The 18,405-nt window shown below is 38.8% G+C and overlaps 1 protein-coding gene across 4 annotated transcripts in view; it reads right to left on the reverse strand.

Moving 5' to 3' along the window:
* Nucleotides 1-6,429: 6,429 nt before the first annotated feature.
* The window catches only part of NIPBL (NIPBL cohesin loading factor), a 149,219-nt gene continuing 137,243 nt past the window's right edge, over nucleotides 6,430-18,405 (reverse strand). For 3 of the 4 annotated variants that reach the window (XM_060761405.2, XM_060761401.2, XM_060761402.2), the window contains 9 exons: nucleotides 17,693-17,866; nucleotides 15,500-15,690; nucleotides 14,239-14,346; nucleotides 13,500-13,700; nucleotides 12,637-12,783; nucleotides 10,774-11,072; nucleotides 10,400-10,574; nucleotides 7,956-8,156; nucleotides 6,430-7,407 (listed from right to left, as the gene is read on the reverse strand). In XM_060761405.2, the coding sequence (XP_060617388.2) occupies nucleotides 7,042-7,407; nucleotides 7,956-8,156; nucleotides 10,400-10,574; nucleotides 10,774-11,072; nucleotides 12,637-12,783; nucleotides 13,500-13,700; nucleotides 14,239-14,346; nucleotides 15,500-15,690; nucleotides 17,693-17,866 (1,862 nt within the window). In that variant the 3' untranslated portion in view covers nucleotides 6,430-7,041. Of the gene's footprint in view, nucleotides 7,408-7,914; nucleotides 8,157-10,399; nucleotides 10,575-10,773; nucleotides 11,073-12,636; nucleotides 12,784-13,499; nucleotides 13,701-14,238; nucleotides 14,347-15,499; nucleotides 15,691-17,692; nucleotides 17,867-18,405 lie in introns of all 4 variants that reach the window. The other variant, XM_060761403.2, reaches the window with a different exon arrangement.

Raw genomic sequence — 18,405 nt, forward strand, 5'->3', positions numbered from 1 at the left:
GGGAATACCTTTCCTAAAAAGGAATTTCATATGAGTGACAATGGATGCGAGTATGAGCAGATAGGGCGCTCATTGTGGGAATTATTCTGTCCAGCTACGGTGGATTTGGAAAGACAGACCTCAGAATATAAACTACCTAAAAGCAATATGTTTGGCACTACACAACTTTGTGAGCATAGTAAGACACAAACATATTCAGATTAAAATGAATGATGTAACTGTCCAAGCATATAACCAGGCAGATTTTTGATCTTTTCCTCTGATTACAGAATTGACCAAGCTTTTCTGTTGGGCAAAAGCAAACCTTAAATCAATATTGGCTGTATAGCTGAAGGGCTCACTCAACATTTGTGTGGATTATTTGAACTGCAGTTTGATCCATCCAGGAGAGAGGTGCTTAATCCATAGAAAGAATGGACCTTTCCTTGTCTAGTTCCAAGACATCCTGCCTGAAATATTGCACCTGTTGATATGCAGTTAATCAAGTACAAAGGCTGTGTAGAGATATTAATTTATGTTATTTCTTGTTTAAAGCATATTGTACAAATAATATATTAACCCTAACTAAAGCAGATTCTTATAGTAAGTAGTCTCCATAACTTTTGAAACTATAAATCTGAACCTGGCATTTGCTATCTGTAAATCTGAATCTGCAAAATGCTGTGTTCTGGTTAACTTGATATAAAACCAGCTAGAACAGTTGTTCTCAAGCCAACACAAGACATAACCATGTCATCAGCTAGTCACAAACATGATTGGTTCTAGGCCAGTACTAGTCACCAAAAGATTAGGTTTTTATTCAATCATCTGTTCCATAGACATAATTCTGTAAGGGTATCTTTCTTAGGGTAGACTTCAGCTTGTGGTTACTTGCTCAGCAAAAGGATTTCCTACATGCACATGCTTCTTTAGATGGATCTGTGTGACCTAGGCATCCTCAAACTTCGCCCCTTCAGTTGTTTTGGCCTCCAACTCCCAGAATTCCTGACATTGAACAAGTTGGCCAGGGCTTCTAGGAGTTGGAGGCCCAGACAGCTGGAGGGAAGCAGCTTGAGGGTGCCTGGTGTAATGGTTTAACCACTGTGGTAAGACTTTGGACATGCCCATTCTAAAATTTCAAGTTTAGACAAGATCACCAGAGATAGGCTATAGGTACTCAGGGACTGAGCAAAGGTGAGAAGGTGGGGAGAACTGATTGGCTCCAACATCTACATCTGTTCTGTTGGCTATTAGGAGCTGGAGAGAGAAAGTGGTAAGCAAACAACTAATGGCTTCTTGAAGAGGAAGGAATCCCCGACTGAATAAAACCTAGATGAGCTATCTTTTTAAATTCTTTCGATAGGGATGGAAGGACCAATAATGGCAACCCATGGAGTTGTGAAATAACTTGTTTTATATCTGGACATGTTAACTTTGGTTCTTGCAAGCAGAAGAAAGGCTGATGGAAAACCCAGAGCTTTAAGATGGTTTACTGGATTGCCTCTCCTGCTGTGCGTGCATGTGTATAAAATTATTAATGGGTTTCTACTTAAAAAAATGTTTTTTGGGGTGAGATATGGGGAGGTTCTGGACATACACCCATATGACAAGGTTTACCGGGAACTCTGTATCCAAGGAAGGGCTTAGTGCTGCCTTGGAAAGAGGTGGCAAGTCTGGGAAGAAGCCAGCCATATATTGGGTCTGTTTTCACCACAAGAATGCTCCTATCTGGCTACTTATAATGATGAAAAATAAAATTAACAGTTAACAATGATTACTATGTAAGTGGTGCTGTACTATAACATTTGTCTTAGTAATTATTTTGCTATTTAACAATCTTGTAATCTTAATTTTATGTTTTTAATCATAGTGTGCCTGCTGTGTCTGCAGAGGTTAATTTCTGAGTTCTGCCACAGATATAAAAACATCTGGTCAAATACACTGTCCACATTATTAAATTGTGGCAATGTGAACAGATTTGGAGGGCCCGTTATATATGTATTTTATTGTAAGTTCCTGCCTTTTTGTAACCTGCCTTGAGTCCCTGGCTGGAGAAATGTGGAATATAAATACAGGAATGGGCCAACTGATGGTTGAACCCTAAATTATTGTTAAACTGATGTAATTATTGTTGGCTACCAATATGTGTTGGTCTGACATGGTGGAGCACCGTGATCAACTGATCAAAAATATGAATGGAATGCTACTTTTTAAAGTAAAGAGATATCCCAAAGAGGAGAAAAAAGCAACATTAGAGGCTAAAGCAGATGCATTTAAAATATACTTTGGAATATTGCAGCCAAGATCCTGAGCAGTACTATACTGATCTTTTCATATCGTAAGGAAGAAATAGGGAATTTGCTACAGATCTGAAGCCTTCCTGCACATGGAGAAACTCCTCCTGAGAAATTTGCACATATTCAACTGTATAGCAATTTCTTTCAACAGGTATTTTCCCAGGCATAAGTGGTGGTAGTTTACAGCACAGTACAAAAATTTGGCAAACCCCAGAGAGAAAAATGTTTCCTAAAGAATGAAATCACATGTAAATAATTAGCATTCTTCTAAATTGAACTGAAGAAAAGCATATGAACTGAATGCAAATCCTTGCTATTTTTATGTTGTACTGATGTCCTTTATCCTTCCCAGATGGATAACAGGTGCCAGGCCAACTGCTTGAGAAAAATTGAGTAGTTCTGGCAACGCATCACAATGTGTTTATTATGCCCTCAACATACTGCACCATTGTAAAAACATTGCTCTGCATACCAGTCCCTAGATTAAAGTAGCTCTTAATCTTGGGAAACCGAATGATGTAATGTTCCCTAGACTGGCCAACTTCTATGGATACTCCTGAAGAACATACTGTAAAGTGAGTATAAAGAAGATTCGTAAGCAATGTTCGTCAGCATGTCTACTACAGTAGCTCTGTAACTGGTGCAGAAGGTGTGTTTCTCTTCTACTTCTGGATAAACTGCTGTTCTGGACTTGAAACATATTTGTTAAAAGGGACCACAAGGGACATCTAGTCCAAATCCAGGCCAGGCATTAATAAGTTGATTATTCTTAAAAGGTGACCATCTAAGCTTTGTCAAAAAGGCACCAAGAAAGAGGAATTTCACTAGCTTCTGAGACAGTTTGTTCCACTGTGAAACAAATCTTGCTTTCAGGAAGTTATCTGGAAGCTCTTCTTGCAATTTGAATCTAGTCATTCAGGTCCTATCATCTGGGGCAGCAGAGACTTCACTCCATCTTTCCATATATGTAAAGATGCCTAATTTTTTAATTGGGTAATTCCCAGATTAAAACACCCAGCTCCCTGAGCTATTTCGGTTTTCAGAACCTCTACCATCTTGGCTCTTCCTTTGGATGACTTGTTAGCCTTTGAAAATGGTGTTATCAGAACTGGATACAGTACTGCAGGTGAAATCGGACCAAAGAAGTATAGTATGGGACGTCGACTTGCCTTGATCTAGACACTAACTTTGTTAGCACAGGCTAGAAGTATTTTCCTTTTTTAAGTTGCACCATGCTGTTGATTCATGCATTTTGCATGTGGTCTATTAAGAGTCTACATGTTTTTCACATGTATTTTTGTCTTCCATCAGGATCCTTTTCATTCCGTTTCAGTTTCTGTTGATGCTTCTCATGATTGAGGTTTGATGAATTGCTATCCAAACAAGTCACCTTTGCATCTGCAGAAGGGTTTTTGTTTTCCCTGATGCACATAAAAAGATAGCTTGGCACTCTCAAGGAAAACGCCTTTCTTCCAATTTCACTACTTTTGTGTGAATCGAAGAATTCCTCCTGGCCACACAACTAGTATTTCCAGAATGTAAGAATTCACCACTGGAATATAATATGCCATTTCTTCCCATTGGTTTCTGAAATGGAGGGATGAACACATTGGAACTGTGCTTATAGATGAGTTCCAGCTCAAGACACTAGTAGACTGGTTAACATCTTCCCTAATCTATTGCAATTTGGCAGTAGGCTCACATTACTTCCATAAAGGCCGCAAGTATCCTTTCTGGAGTTTTTATCAATATTTTTAAATACTGTTTGCTAACCACCTAGGACAATGATGATAAGGCAACAAATTCACCTCTATAATGCCCATACATGTGGTTGTCTTATATCTGACCATGAGATAGATGAAAGGATGGTCAAATATTTAAAGTGACAGTTAAAAAAGAGGGGAAACCATCTGGATCAGTGGTTCTCAACCTAGGGTCCCCAGATGTTTTTGGCCTACAACTCCCAGAAATCCCAGCCAGTTTACCAGCTGTTAGGTAAACCACTGATCTATATCATGGCAGATAGTTTGGAGACAGGGAAAGTAATCAGCAGAAAATGTAAGATGCTCAAGCTGGAGAAGTTGGCAAATGTAAGCTTTTTCTACATGAAGAATCTGGATTTTAATACTCTTAGCTGATGAAACATTAAGTATTAAGCAAGACTCTGTGACAACACAAGCTGCTGAATAATAAAAAAATGATTTATGTATGCCTAAAATGGGATTCTAAGAAAGTGAATATAGAATCTTATGACAATTTAGAATCAGCAACAACAAACTTACTAGAACAAGTTTTCAAGAAGTCATTATAATCATCTACCTAAAAATTATGAAATGAATATAGCAACCATATTGGAGGGGTTCTTCAGTTTCTCATTATGATATTGGATTACATGATTTTGATAATTGGTTCTAATGTTTGAGATGTTTTTAGCGGTTGGTTTTAATGGATGTTTATTTTGTTGGATGTATGTTTGTGTGGCATCAAATGGTGCCATATATGTGAGCCACTCAGAGTGCCCTTCGGGGTGAGAAGGGCAGGGTATAAATATGGCAAAAATAAATTAAAAGGGGGGGGGGGAAGACATTTTTATGATAAGGAGTGTGAAAGATGTTATGACATGAGATTGCTAAGCCCTGACTTGTGATCACTTTTGAACAGGCGTTCGATCTGAGTTGAGTTGCTTGAATTGCTGCTCTGAGTCATCAACCAGAGAGAGACCGACACATAAACTGTACAGAGATTAACCTGGGCAAAGATGTCCATATGTATTTAATGTATCCACTTCATTACGTGTGTAGTAGAGGTAGGAGGAATCATGTGCCTAAAAGAATTCACCCACCAGTATCAGAAACAGACTAAATCACCCAGTATGGTTTCTGTAAAATGCATAGTGTTTCATCGTAAACCACAGGTAAAAGATACTAAATCAGTTATTGACAGTGTAATGTTTCCCCAGGTTTAAAAACTGATTTTATCCCAGAAGCATGTACAGTACAATATTAAGGCCAAGAGGAAGAGAAAAATATTCCATAAAAATTATTAAATATTCTGATAAATTAGTCATGTCAGTTTAATTCTTGAATTCTGTACAAGAAAATGAATTTGAACATTGTGTTACTATTCCTCACAGATCAAGTAACACAGTCGCTTTGTAAATTAATGTAATAAAAAACCAAACCCCGTCATATATATATATATATATTTATAGAAAATGTATGCATTCAAAATCTTTCTTTGATGAAAACCTGTTTTTAAATAAAGGTGAAAACACAGAAATCTTTAAAATAGTTATCTGCCAATTAACATTGATGCTACTCATCTGTTCTGTTCATGTCACAACACAGAAATTAACTCTTTTACGTTACTATCCAGAACGTAGAACGACTCATGAAAGAAAGGCTGATGACAACACATATTGAAGCAACCACTCCAGAGACTGTGAAAAATAGCATCTTCAGTGTATAAAAGGTGAAAACAGTTTTCAAGTAATTAAAAAACCTGCCTGCCATACAACCAAGTTTTCCCACCCAGCTGTTAAAAAACCATTTAAGAAACACTTGTTAGCACAAGTATAAGTTACAAAATCTGTATTCACTCCTCTGACATTTACATATTATGAATCGGCAAGAGAGCACACCAAGTGCTGCCAGAATTTTTGAGTTTTCAGCTCTGAAAACTACATTCAACAAAATATGCAAAACTCTGAAGTATTCTTCCCCATGAAGCAATATGAGGGACTAGTTGCTCAAAGCAGAGCGATGGTTGTTTCTCCCTTAAGTTTGAACATTGCCACATCAACAGCATCAGAAAGAAATTGAAGCATACAAGGCATAAACTATAGTTTCTTTTTATATCAAAATGTACTCTTGAAAATGTGTTTGGCACAGTGCTAAATCATATATAGTTAATACTAAATATTGCAGGATACAATAAAACCCTGGAGTTAACTTGTGTTTACACCCTTTTGAGGGATAAAAATAAGAGATACCAATTATTCAGAAGTCAGCCTATACAAACTGTATAAACAATATTTATGTCTTGCTTTGAAAACCACCAATATAGTAAAATTTTACATAAAAGACTGCAAAATAATATAAATGGATTTTTAAACAGATCTTTACAATAAGAAATTCAAATGGAAACAGACAAGTAACAAAGAGAAGTAAAAAAATTTATTGCAGTATTCGTTCCACCAGATTTGCTGGGGATCCCTTTTCTCGTATTATTTCAGGGTGACCTAATACATCAAAATCTACATTTACAAAAACTCCTCCTGCAGATAGGTCATAGATACTGCATGCTTTTTTCCCCCAACAGAATAAATTATATATCCAGGAGATTCTGCCATTTTACAGCCTGGAAAAACAATGCTTCCCTGGAAACTGGGCTAAGCTAAAGAAAGCCATCCGCTGCTAGGTTAAACTCCAAGAACACTTTATTAAGAACATTAACAGACTAATTTCCAACATTCACTTGTTTATTTTTTTTAACAGAAAGGTTTTTTTTTCAAGATATAAACATTTTTTGTTAAACTATTATACAGTGGGAGTAAAAATGAACTGAGAAGTTTCTGCTGCACAACAGCGAAGGAAGCTCCCACAAAAATGTTTACCAAACATTTCCTTCTGTTTCCTGCATCCCAGGTGTCATTCTTACTCTTCATTAAATTGATTTAAATTTTTTTTGCCAGAAAGTTGGTATTTCAAGTTTTTTTGTTTTGTTATTTCGTTTCGTGTAAAATTTGGCTGCATGTACAAATGCATTAGCTGGAAGTTCCATCCTTGGCGGCATACAGCGATCGTAAAGTCTGAACCACTTTATTAGTCAGCTTATTAGCACTCGTTAGAGCAATTTTTTTGTAAAGAATGTCTGACTCTTTAATAGTGTCTACCCAAGGCACCAGTTTGCGGCCATCGCGGCGCTTAGCCTCAGTCCAGGAGCCACTGTAGGAGCCCGCCATCCACTGAACACTGAAGCCATGGCTGGTTTTCTGTACTACTCTTGCAATTTGCGGTCGATCTTTGTACTTTGGACAGCAAATAGCGATGACATCCATGACATCAACACTTTCATTCATCTGTGCTGCCAACTCCGTAGAGTCTGAATTTCGTTTTGACCTTCTCAATGACTAAAACATTGGGAGGGGAAAAAAGACCAAGTGTTACACAGAAGAACTTGAGTGAAATTATTGCTTTTATTGCTCTTAATCCCTTGACGCCGGGAGTTGGGATTCCCCGGCACACATTCCATTGCCGGCAATGAGACGCACCGCGACCGCCAGCGCCAAGGGGTTAACACATCCTTGCAAAATCACATATTTTTAATTTGTACCCGTGTCTTTTTAACTCTTATTGATATATAAAATTATATGTACAAATGAATCATAAAGCTACATAAAAACGTGGCAACAATAAAAAGGATACACACAGTACATTCCAAAGGAAAATTAATTCTTTTTATACTAGATAAAATCTCTTCTATGTTTTATTGTTTTTTGTTAAAACTTTCTACAAAATGTTGTATAAACGGTTAAGAATTTCTATCTACAAAATGTTTCTTTTTTCATGTGGATTACATTACTCAGTGTACAGTTTATTATAGACTGACATTTATAAGCACAAAAAAATCATTTTACGTAATACGCTGCGAAATACGTTGACTCCTCCTCCGCCTCACCCCTGAAGTGCCTCCTCCTCCTCCTCCTCCTCCTCTATCCTCCCCATCACTCTCATCATCCTCTGTCTCAGCTGCATTGTTTTTAGGGCTGCCTCCTCCAAGCAGCGAGGTAATTGCTTTGTTGCGAGCATTTGTGCTGGCCGACACTTCCCCGTCCTCTTCCTCTTCGTCGGGATCCAAGTGTTCCATTAGGAGCTTGAACTGAAAGGGAAAGTTTGGGGACAAATTACAAAGCATTCTCAAAAGCACCACAAGACAAGGAAAAGAGAAAGAAAAATGACACATCAGCCTTTTATGGCTTGCTTTTAAAAGAGAAGCAAAATGGAATATGGTCTGAAAACTGTGCCTTGTGAGGAATGGCTGAGGGAGCCGGGTATGTTTAGCTTGGAGAAAAGGCTGAGCGGGGACAGGGCAGCCATGTTTGTTTATCTGAGAGGATGTCCCCTTGAGGAGGGGAGGAAACTTGTTTTCTGATGCTCTGGAGACTAGGACACGGAGCAGTGGGTTCAAATTGCAGAAAAAGATTCCACCTAAACATTAGGAAGAACGTCCTGACTATTCGGCAGCAGAATAATCTTCCTCGGTGCGTGGTGGAGTCTCCTACTTTGGAAGGTTTAAGCAAAGGCTAGATGGCCATCTGTTGAGAGCACTTGATTGTGTGTTCCTGCATGACAGGGGGTTACACTGGATCGTTCTTGTGGTCTCTTCCAACTATGATTCCAAGCAAGCAGTATATACAAAGTGCATACAAATGGTTCATTTTTTCATTAGCTTGAACTAATTAGAACAACACAATAAACAACAATTTATCTCACTTTTAGTTCCCAATGGCTTGTCAAGTAGTGATAAAATAGCTGCCGTTGTCCCTTTTATCCAAAGTTGTCAACATGATTAAATATAGATGAGGGGGGTCTTATGTGTAATATCTAAAAACTAAAGTCTTATTAAGTATGGTCCTCAGTAGGTGAAGGCAGATATTTACTCACATATGACAAATCTTTTATCAGAGAAATGAAGAATTTGAGAGTAGAATATATGGCAAGTTTCCAGGCAAGATATTAAAGGCCACCGTGTGCAAGAAATATAACCTAATATAATCTGAAGATTACACTAAGTCTTTAAATGAATTTTTTTGGAGAACACAAATATTCTTCAGCAAGCAAATCTGCTGTACAGGAAGCTCCCATTTATCTGACACGTTAGTGACTGGACTAATGTCAAAAAATGGAGTAAGTTGAAAAGTAAAACCCAGGTTATTTCAACCTACAAATTCAAGGGTAAATACTAGATAGACTTGGGCGATTCGGGGTCCGTTTTCAGTGAATCCCTCATTGTTTACCGGGAAGTTACTCGAATCGGGAGGAGAGTTGCCATTTTCATTCGGTAAAGATTCGGCCCACTGGCTAAAATAGGAAACTGTAAAGGCTCACCAATTACTGATTTTTTAGAATTTCTACCATAACATTTTTTAAGTAAGACAAACCACAAGAAAGGGTTCTGGGAATTGTAGTCGCCAGTTTATCCATTCTCAGCCAATCAGAGCATGGACATAACCCGGCTTTTTAGTGGATGAGAAACAGAGAGGTGGAAAACTTCAACTTTCCGGTTTCTTCCTCCCCATTCTGTCTCTTGGGGATTATAAGAAATGAACTACCGAATATTACAAACAAATTTTGGTCAAACTGATCCGGGCCCAAGTCTACTAGATAGTCCCAAGTTCACTGGGAGAAAGAAAAAGCAGCTCCCCCCCCCCCCACCCCAAAGCAGCAGCAGTGATTCAAAGATGAAACTAGGGGTTAAAAGTTCTGAACATGGCAATAATTTTTATCTGTTGAAACAACAAAATGTTGGAAAAAGAGTAGTCAAAAACTGGGGGAGGGGGTTGGTGGTGGTGCCTGTAAAAGTCACTGTAACTTGAAGTTGTTGCCTCATTCCCCATCCTCTGAGGGAAAAAACCCAATGCCACTATGGCACTTGTTCAGCTCCTAAATTAGAGGTGGGAATATGGGGCCTGCATATGTTACTCGATAGCAATTTCTAGCCACTTTAGGCAACATAGTTAACTGTGGGAAATGCTGGAAGCTGACTTTAAACAACATCTGGAAAGCCACAATTGCTATCTCTATTCTAAGTAATACAAATACATCAGAACTTAAAAATTTGAGTCCAAATTTCTTATAAATAAAACTGATGAAGAACATAGTTGGCCCTTTGTACCCATGGATTCTGCATCCACAGTTTCCACCATTCGAAGCTTGAAAATGTATTTTAGAAATTCCAAAAAGCAAACTTTGGTTTTCTCATTTTATATAAGGGGCACCATTTTAATATGCCATTGTTTATCATAAGACTTGGGCTTCCACATATTTTGGCAGCCAAGGGGGGGCGGGGGAGTTCCTGGAACCAACCCTAGTACATATGAAAGGCATGATCTCAACACTTACATCTAAGTACTGCTTGACTATATTCCTCTTCACATCTTCTGTGATCTTGGAATGAGCCATATCACTGCGAAGGAAGTCCAGAGTCTGTTTCGGATGGAAGTGAACTGTTGTCTTCCTGTTGATCGTTTTATCGTATACTTTTGCTGATTCAGAGGGTGAGTATTTCTGAATTTTACTGTAACAAGAGGAGAAAACAAATAGTAGAAATTAGGAAATTGTTCTTTCGTTTGAAAGCAGATATTCTAATCAAAATTATTTAAGTATTGCAAACCAAAACTCCAAAAATAGAATTTTATCTTTACTTGGGTACTATAACTTACTAATCTTAGTAATGTGGATACAAGGGATTATTAAATCACACATACAATCCTTACCTATCAGAAAATCCACAGAGGTTCTTCAAATGCTGTTTTAACATCAAGAGCAACAAAATACCCTGGGAGACATTTGCAAATTCAATCAGAGGAGCTGAATTCTCTGGCAAACATTTCATGACAGAATTTATATCATTCTCGTCATCAGTGTCTGAATCAGACCCAGGTCGTTTCCGCAACTTCCGGGGTTTGTGCCTCTCCTCTTCACTGTCGCTTTCACTCTCACTCTCACTATTACTTTCACTCTCGCTCTCTTCATCTGATGACGGCTTCCTTTCTTTTTTATATTTCACCATAGACTGAAAGAGAAATGGACACAATGCATTAAAACAACAGTGATTAGGGGAACAGTCATTCACAAGTGCGAAACACAGAATTCTGAAGAAAAAGAACAGAAACCCACATCCATCCATCCAAGTCACTGTGAATGCTGATTTTTTAATTTTTTTACCAGATCTGTACTGTGGTAGCTCTGTACTGAGCTGCTCTCCTCGTGACTTTAATAGTACATATTTGATCAGTAGCTAAAAGCATTATTTTTATAGTATTTGTTGTGGAAAGACAGATAAAAAGCAGCTCACTGGGCAAGACATCTTCACAGAGCCGGGCTGAGAAGACGTCAGTCTTCCTGAACATCACTAGTAGCACACCTTTCCAAAAGGTGAGCCACCAATATTTGTATTCTAAAGCCTTTGACTGTGTGGATAATAATAAATTGTGGCAAGTTCTTGGTGGTATGGGGATACCAAATCACATTGTCTCTCTCCTGAGGAATCTGTACAAGGACCAAGTAGCAACAGTAAGAACTGACCATGGAACAACAGACTGGTTCAACATTGGGAAAGGTGTATGGCAGGGTTATATACTCTCACCCAACCTATTCAACTTGTATGCAGAACACATCATGCAATGTGCGGGGCTTGACAAATCCAAGGATGGAGTTAAAATTGCTGGAAGAAACATTAACAACCTTAGATATGCAGATGATACCACTTTGATGGCTGAAAGCGAGGAGGAGGTGAGGAGCCTTCTAATCAAGATGAAAGAAAAAAGCGCAAAAGCTGGGTTGCAGTTAAACATTAAAAAAATCAAGATTATGGCAACAAGACTGATTGATAACTGGCAAATAGAGGGAGAAAACATGGAGGCAGTGACAGACTTTGTATTTCTAGGTGCAAAGATTACTGCAGATGCAGACTGTGGCCAGGAAATCAGAAGACGCTTCTTGGGAGGAGAGCAATGTCCAATCTTGATAAAATAGTGAGGAGTAGAGACATCACACTGGCAAAGAAGATCTGCATAGTTAAAGCAGTGGTATTCCTGTAGTAACCTATGGATGTGAGAGCTGGATGATAAGGAAGGCTGAGAGAAGGAAGATAGATGCTTTCAAACTGTGGTGTTGGAGGAAAATTCTGAGAGTGCCTTGGACCCTGAGAAGATCCAACAGTCCATACTTCAGGAAATAAAGCCCGACTGCTCATTGGAGGGAAGGATATTAGAGACAAAGATGTAGTACTGTGTCCACATAATGAGAAGACAGGAAAGCTTAGAAAAGACAATGATGCTGGGGAAAATGGAAGGGAAAAGGAAGAGGGGCCGACCAAGGGCAAGATGGATGGATGATATCCTTGAAGTGACTGGTTGCCTGTTAAGCTGCCCTGAGTCCCCCCCTTGGGGGTGAGAAGGATGGGATACAAATATGCGAAATAAATACATAAATAAAGTTTGAATGCCTCCCAAAGAAGTACACAAAGTAAAAATCCAGGGGGGAAACCCATGCAGAATGACTGAAGATACAATGTGTAGCCATGAGAGCTTATATCAAAAATAACAACATGAATAATAAAATATAATTTCACTTACCTCTTTAAAAGACTGCAAAAGATTACTACCAGAAACCGATAGCGTAATATCTATATGATGCATTATAAAAAGTGGTTCTTCCTGGGTTTGGTAAGGAAAACAGGCTAGATTGTCCGCTATGTACAAAAGCATATTGACCTCTGTTTTCTGTGAAAGTAAAGAAAAAAAATAAGCATCCAAACTAATTTTTATTTTTGTGCTAACAAGCTAAATACCAAATCATTTCATACTGAAGTTACTAAGCCTATCCCAGCTTTTTAGCCACTGAGATGTGTCAGGATGGGATCCTGTCCTTGAATGCTCCTATTCTCTCCAGCTAAGCATGGCAGAAGCCAAACTAGAAAACAAAGAACCCATCAAACATTTGGGGGGAGGGCAAACTTCGGCCCTCCAGGTGTTTTGGACTCCAAGTCCCACAATTCCTAACTGCCAGTAGACTGTTAGGAATTGTGGGAGTTGAAGTCCAAAACACCTGGTGGGCCAAAGTTTGTCCATCTCTGTTATAAAGCAACTGGAGGATAGAGAGCTCACTTCACTTCTGTCAAGAGGAAGCATAAAATGAAGGCATCATAGTGCAAACCCTTCTGAACAACTACTTATCAACTCTCACAGTTCTTCTATATTTAAAGCAGATAAATATGCTCGTGAACTCTATTTAGGAACAGGTACAATTAGTAATGCCAATACTGAATTAATAAATGCAAGCTACCAACCCAAACTGAACACAGAGAAAGGTATTTAATAGAGAAATAAATCTTCTAAAAATAAATAAAAATATGCTATTTTAAGCCATTGACATGTTTAAGACCTCAATATCAGCCAACGCGCTTTACATGTTTGCAAAAAGTTTGCAGAGCACTCACAGATGTGTCATCAAAGAGGTTGAGCAGGGAAATGAGAAAGGCCCGTCGGTGTTGCCGGTTCCCCCGGATCATGGAGTACAGATGGGAGCACAAAGCGCTGGTGGATTCATCCTGCCTGAAGCCCCGCACTGGGGTTTTGGAGCAGGTGTTGATGGCCTGCTGGACTTGGTACGACATCTTCATGCCAGCCACGGCTTTCATCTGAAAATCAAAGAATGGATAATCTCTTTATCTTTATTGTCTGAACAAAAAAAGTCTGAACCATTGTTTAGTTTGCATTTCCCCTAGTTAATTCTTGGTTACCCATTTTCAAAAAGAGAAGGGCACAAATGTAATATTTGCTTTGAATTATAAATATATTTTGTTCTGTTCAACTTAACAGTTTTTCTGCATCATATGCTTCAGGAATGTTTTATATAGATAGGAACATTGGGTTCAAACATCATGTCTATAGTGGTAGCAGAGAATAGAGAAAATGTGTATCCTTATCTACAGAATATAGGACATAACTGGCTCTTTAGATCTATATACTTTTAGATCATGGCAACAATAATCCCACCCATAAGATGCTATTGGGACTGCAGTCTTCACCATTGATCATGGCACCTAGAACTGCTGGAACTTGTAATCTAGCAACACCTGGAGGAAGTGCGCATGTTTCTTGACCATTTCAGAACCAAGATAAAACACAACCGCTTTAAAACTAGAAAAAGTAAGTGAAAAGAACAGATATACATACATGAATAAATCCAGCATATTTTTTGTCTATCTCCACCAGTTGCTGGTCAGCTTTGTTCCTCATAGAAGGCTCTGGATCTGTGCCCATCGCTATTAAGTATGGGACACACTGGAAGGAAAATACCAGGAATATTATTCTTTAAGATGTAAACAGATATAACTATTTTAGTCCAATTGTTTTCTACACAGTTACTATTGTTACAAATACATTATAGTCCCGATATCCCACACCTGTCACGCAAGAGTGCAAGAGTTCTTCAATTTGGTTTAGGAACCAATTCAGGATTGGCAATGGCTCTCAATACAGTTTGGGCTTGATCCAATCCAATCCAATCAGAATATTTGCTTGACTTGAATTGGAACAGCACATTGTGAATACAGGTATGCCTCGGTTAATGAGGTTCCTGTGTATTACTTTTTCATATAAACGTTGGTATCAGAGACTGAAATAACGTGGAAAGAATAGGCACAGGTTCCAAATCCATGAAAAAATTCTCAGAAGTTCAGTGTACTTCAGTAAGTTTTATCCAAAATTAACAATATGTACATGTGAAATGAAGCAATGAGATCTGACAGGTCTTGGAAAACTAAAAACCACTGCCAACTTCTAGTTCAGGCATAGGCAAACTTCAGCCCTCCAGGTGTTCTGCACTTCCACTCCCTCAATTCCTAACAGCCTACTGGCTACTAGGAATTGTGGGAGTTGAAGACCAAAACACCTGTAGGGCTGAAGTTTGCCCACACCTGCTCTAGAAGCTGCTTGAAAGCTTATTCTAAAATGCATGCAGAGATAGCCTTTCCCCCCCTTTCACCAGCCTCCACCCCTTTCTACAGTTTCTCATTTTTGAGGCTAAATTTATAGAGCTATGTTTATAGATGCTCATTTTGCATCACTATTTACAGTGGGAAAGGTAGGATATAAATTTAATAAACACATAATGGAGACACTACTGAAATGTTATCATAGGACACTATCTACTATTTTGTGAGTTACCATGAAACAAGTAATATTGAAAACCCAGTATTTATAAGACATTAAGCACAGGTGTAAGATATATATAGATATAGATATAGATATATAGACATATATCCCCGAATTGCCTTTTTGCTGAGCATGCAGAAAATTCTCAACACAGAATAGTAAAGACGCAGAGAAAAAGAATTGCAGCACAATTCTGTCTCTCTCCTAAGAAGTAAGCCCCTCTGAGTTCAATGGACTTGGTCTCTGCAAGACTGCAGTCTTAACCCTGCCAAATACATACCTGAACTGGATGGATAAGACCCTGGTTTAACGTCAGTGCAATAACATTGAGAGCAAAGTGACGGACGCTGGACTGCGTATGAAAGAAAGCCTCAAGGACCTGTTTGAGATACAGCTGCATGATGGAGCTGCTCATCCCTGAGGAAATATCACCCATTTCTTTCAAATCTTCCTGCTTGGCTACCTTTTTCCCTGAGGAAAATAGAAACCAACGTTTTTACCACATTATATATGAATACATGATTACCCTATTACTATCCCTGAGCAGCATAATCGATATGTCAATGTGTCTCTTTGTATCTTCTTCTCAGCTAGCTGCCTCTTCTTAGGACCAAAGGGCACGCTTCAGACACACATTTGGGAACAGGTCTCACAACATGTCATGCGGCATTTGGTTTGCTACCTCTCTAACAGGAAATTTAATTATTATAGAGGAAATGTTTGCTGTTTCATGATACAAAATTTCTGTTGTGGTTTAGTACAGCTCAAGAGGGGCTAGAAAGGAGAAGTCTACATGCCTCTTTGTCCAATTTCTTAGAAAACTAATTATCCTAAAACAAAAATGGGCAACTGCCTCTCCCACCAATTACCGTCTACAGGCTGCACACTCATTCCTCCCCCCACACCCAGCAATTGGGGGTGAGTAGTGGAGAGCAAATGGGCTCAAAAGGGTGCTGTTTTGTTCATTTGTTAGGTAAAGGTAAATGTTTTCTTTGACATTAAGTCTAGTCGTGTCCGACTCTGGGGGGTGGTGCTCATCTTTATAGGCTTTGGTCTATAAAGCCCTAAATGGCCCCGGCCCAGTTTTCCTGTTTGAACGCATCTCCCTCTATGAACCACCGTGGAGACTAAGATCCTCCAGGGAGGCCCTACTCTCGGTCCCACAACCATCACAGGCACAACTAGCAGGAACAAGAGAGTGGGCCTTCTCTGTGATTGCCCCTTGGCTATGGAACGCTCTCCCTGGTGGATTAGATCGGCCCCCTCCCTCCTGTCCTTCACAAAGAGGGTAAAATCTTGGTTGTGGGACCAAGCCTTTGGAATAGTGCAATAAGGTAATAACAGGAAACCATCTGGTATGGCTGGTTTGAGATGGTTTTAACAATTTGTGTTTAAATTGGATACTGTTTTTAATGTCTGTGTATATTTATAGTTTGTTTTATTCCGGTATTCATTGTATGCCGTATATATGTTATGCTCCGCCCTGAGTCCGCTTCAGGGTTAGAAGGGTGGAACATAAATGCTTTAAATAAATAAATAAATAAATCTCCATCTCTAAGCCAAAGAGGAGGTATTGTCCATAGACGTCTCCAAGGTCATGTGGCTGGCATGACAGAATGGAGCACCGTTACCTTCCCACAGAAGTGGTACCTATTGATCTACTTATATTGGCCTGTTTTCAAACTGCTAGGTTGGCGGGATATGGGCCTAACAGCAGGAGCTTACCCTCCTCCCTGGATTTGAACCACCAACCTTTCAGTCAGTAAGTTTACCATCTCAGCTATAAAGTTTACAGTCAGTGTGTGCTTTCAGTGAGCTCACAATAACTCTTTTAAATGGGGGGGGGGGGGGTTGCTGGGGCTTTTTGGGTCTCTTGAGCATCTTAAGACCAGGTCTTATTTATTTATGTTATTATGTTATTTATTTACTGTATTTCTTCCATGCTTTTCCCCCACGGAGATTCAAGATGGCTCATACATATTGGGTTGTTATACAACACAACCCAATACATTATTTTAAAAACAGCAAATACTATTATTATAAAATAGTCAATCTTTGGCTGGGGAGAAAAGGTTTCCAACCTGTTGACTAAAATGTCACATAAAGTTGAAAGGAGAACCAGAGCTTCTCAGGAATCTTGTTTAAAGCAACATGCGTGTGTGTACGTGTGTCAGAGGGTTGTCTGCCATGGAAAAGAAACAAACTCTTCAAGAGAACAATTCTAGTCCACACCTTCTGCAGCTATTTTAGTTTCCTACTGGCAACTAGATATTTACTCAGAAATATTCTTAATCTACAGTCCATGTCTATCCTGCATGTGTGAATCCTGGATATTTTGTTACTGAAATATATCTAAACTTGCTGCCAGTACATATTACATGTCGCTGTGTGTATATACATTATAGGTTGACTTGAAAACAGTTCTATGAGTACTAAACATTCTTCCCTTAATTGAGTAATGATCACCACTCACATTCTCTATCTGCCTGCTGCATACGCGTATCTTCTTCTTGCAGGTATGTTTGGAGGTTTTTTAACACCTGGATTTTTAAGTTTACAGAGCTGTTTTTGTCATAAAGAATGCTGTTGTATAACGTTTTCACCTCTTGTTCAAACATCAGACCTGGATGTTGTATGAATGCAAACCCTGAAAGAAAAGGAGGGAAGGGAGAATTTAATAAATCTTGTTCCTGAAACAGTTTTTTTAAAAAGTTCGTTAAAAAAACCCAGCATTGTTTTAAAAAGGGAAATCTTAGTCCACATTTTTATTTACAGGTTACTTCATTTCAACCTCCTTATCAAAATTCACAATGCAATTATTCAAGTTATGCTGGTCATTTTTCCAAGCCATTAAAACTCGGTTTTCAAGTTAAAACAGGCATAGCCAAATTTCGGCTCTCCAGATATTTTGTACTTCAACTCCCACAATTCCTAACAACCGAAAGTCCAAAATGCCCGGAGGGCTGAAGTTTGCCCATGCCTGGTCTAAACTGTTTTTAATTTATTGCTTTATATTGCTGAAGAATCATTTCACCGTTTGCTAGAGATTTGTTATGATTTTATTTTCTTGAATAAGATTGGGGGCAGGGGGCTAGAACTGTGGGATATTTACCTACCATCTTAAAGACAGGATATAGCAAAAGTTTAAGGTAGGTATGTGTGTGTGTGTGTATAAATACAGTTGAT

This window comes from Anolis sagrei, chromosome 2 (genome assembly GCF_037176765.1).
Source record: "Anolis sagrei isolate rAnoSag1 chromosome 2, rAnoSag1.mat, whole genome shotgun sequence".
Lineage (NCBI taxonomy): Eukaryota > Metazoa > Chordata > Lepidosauria > Squamata > Dactyloidae > Anolis > Anolis sagrei.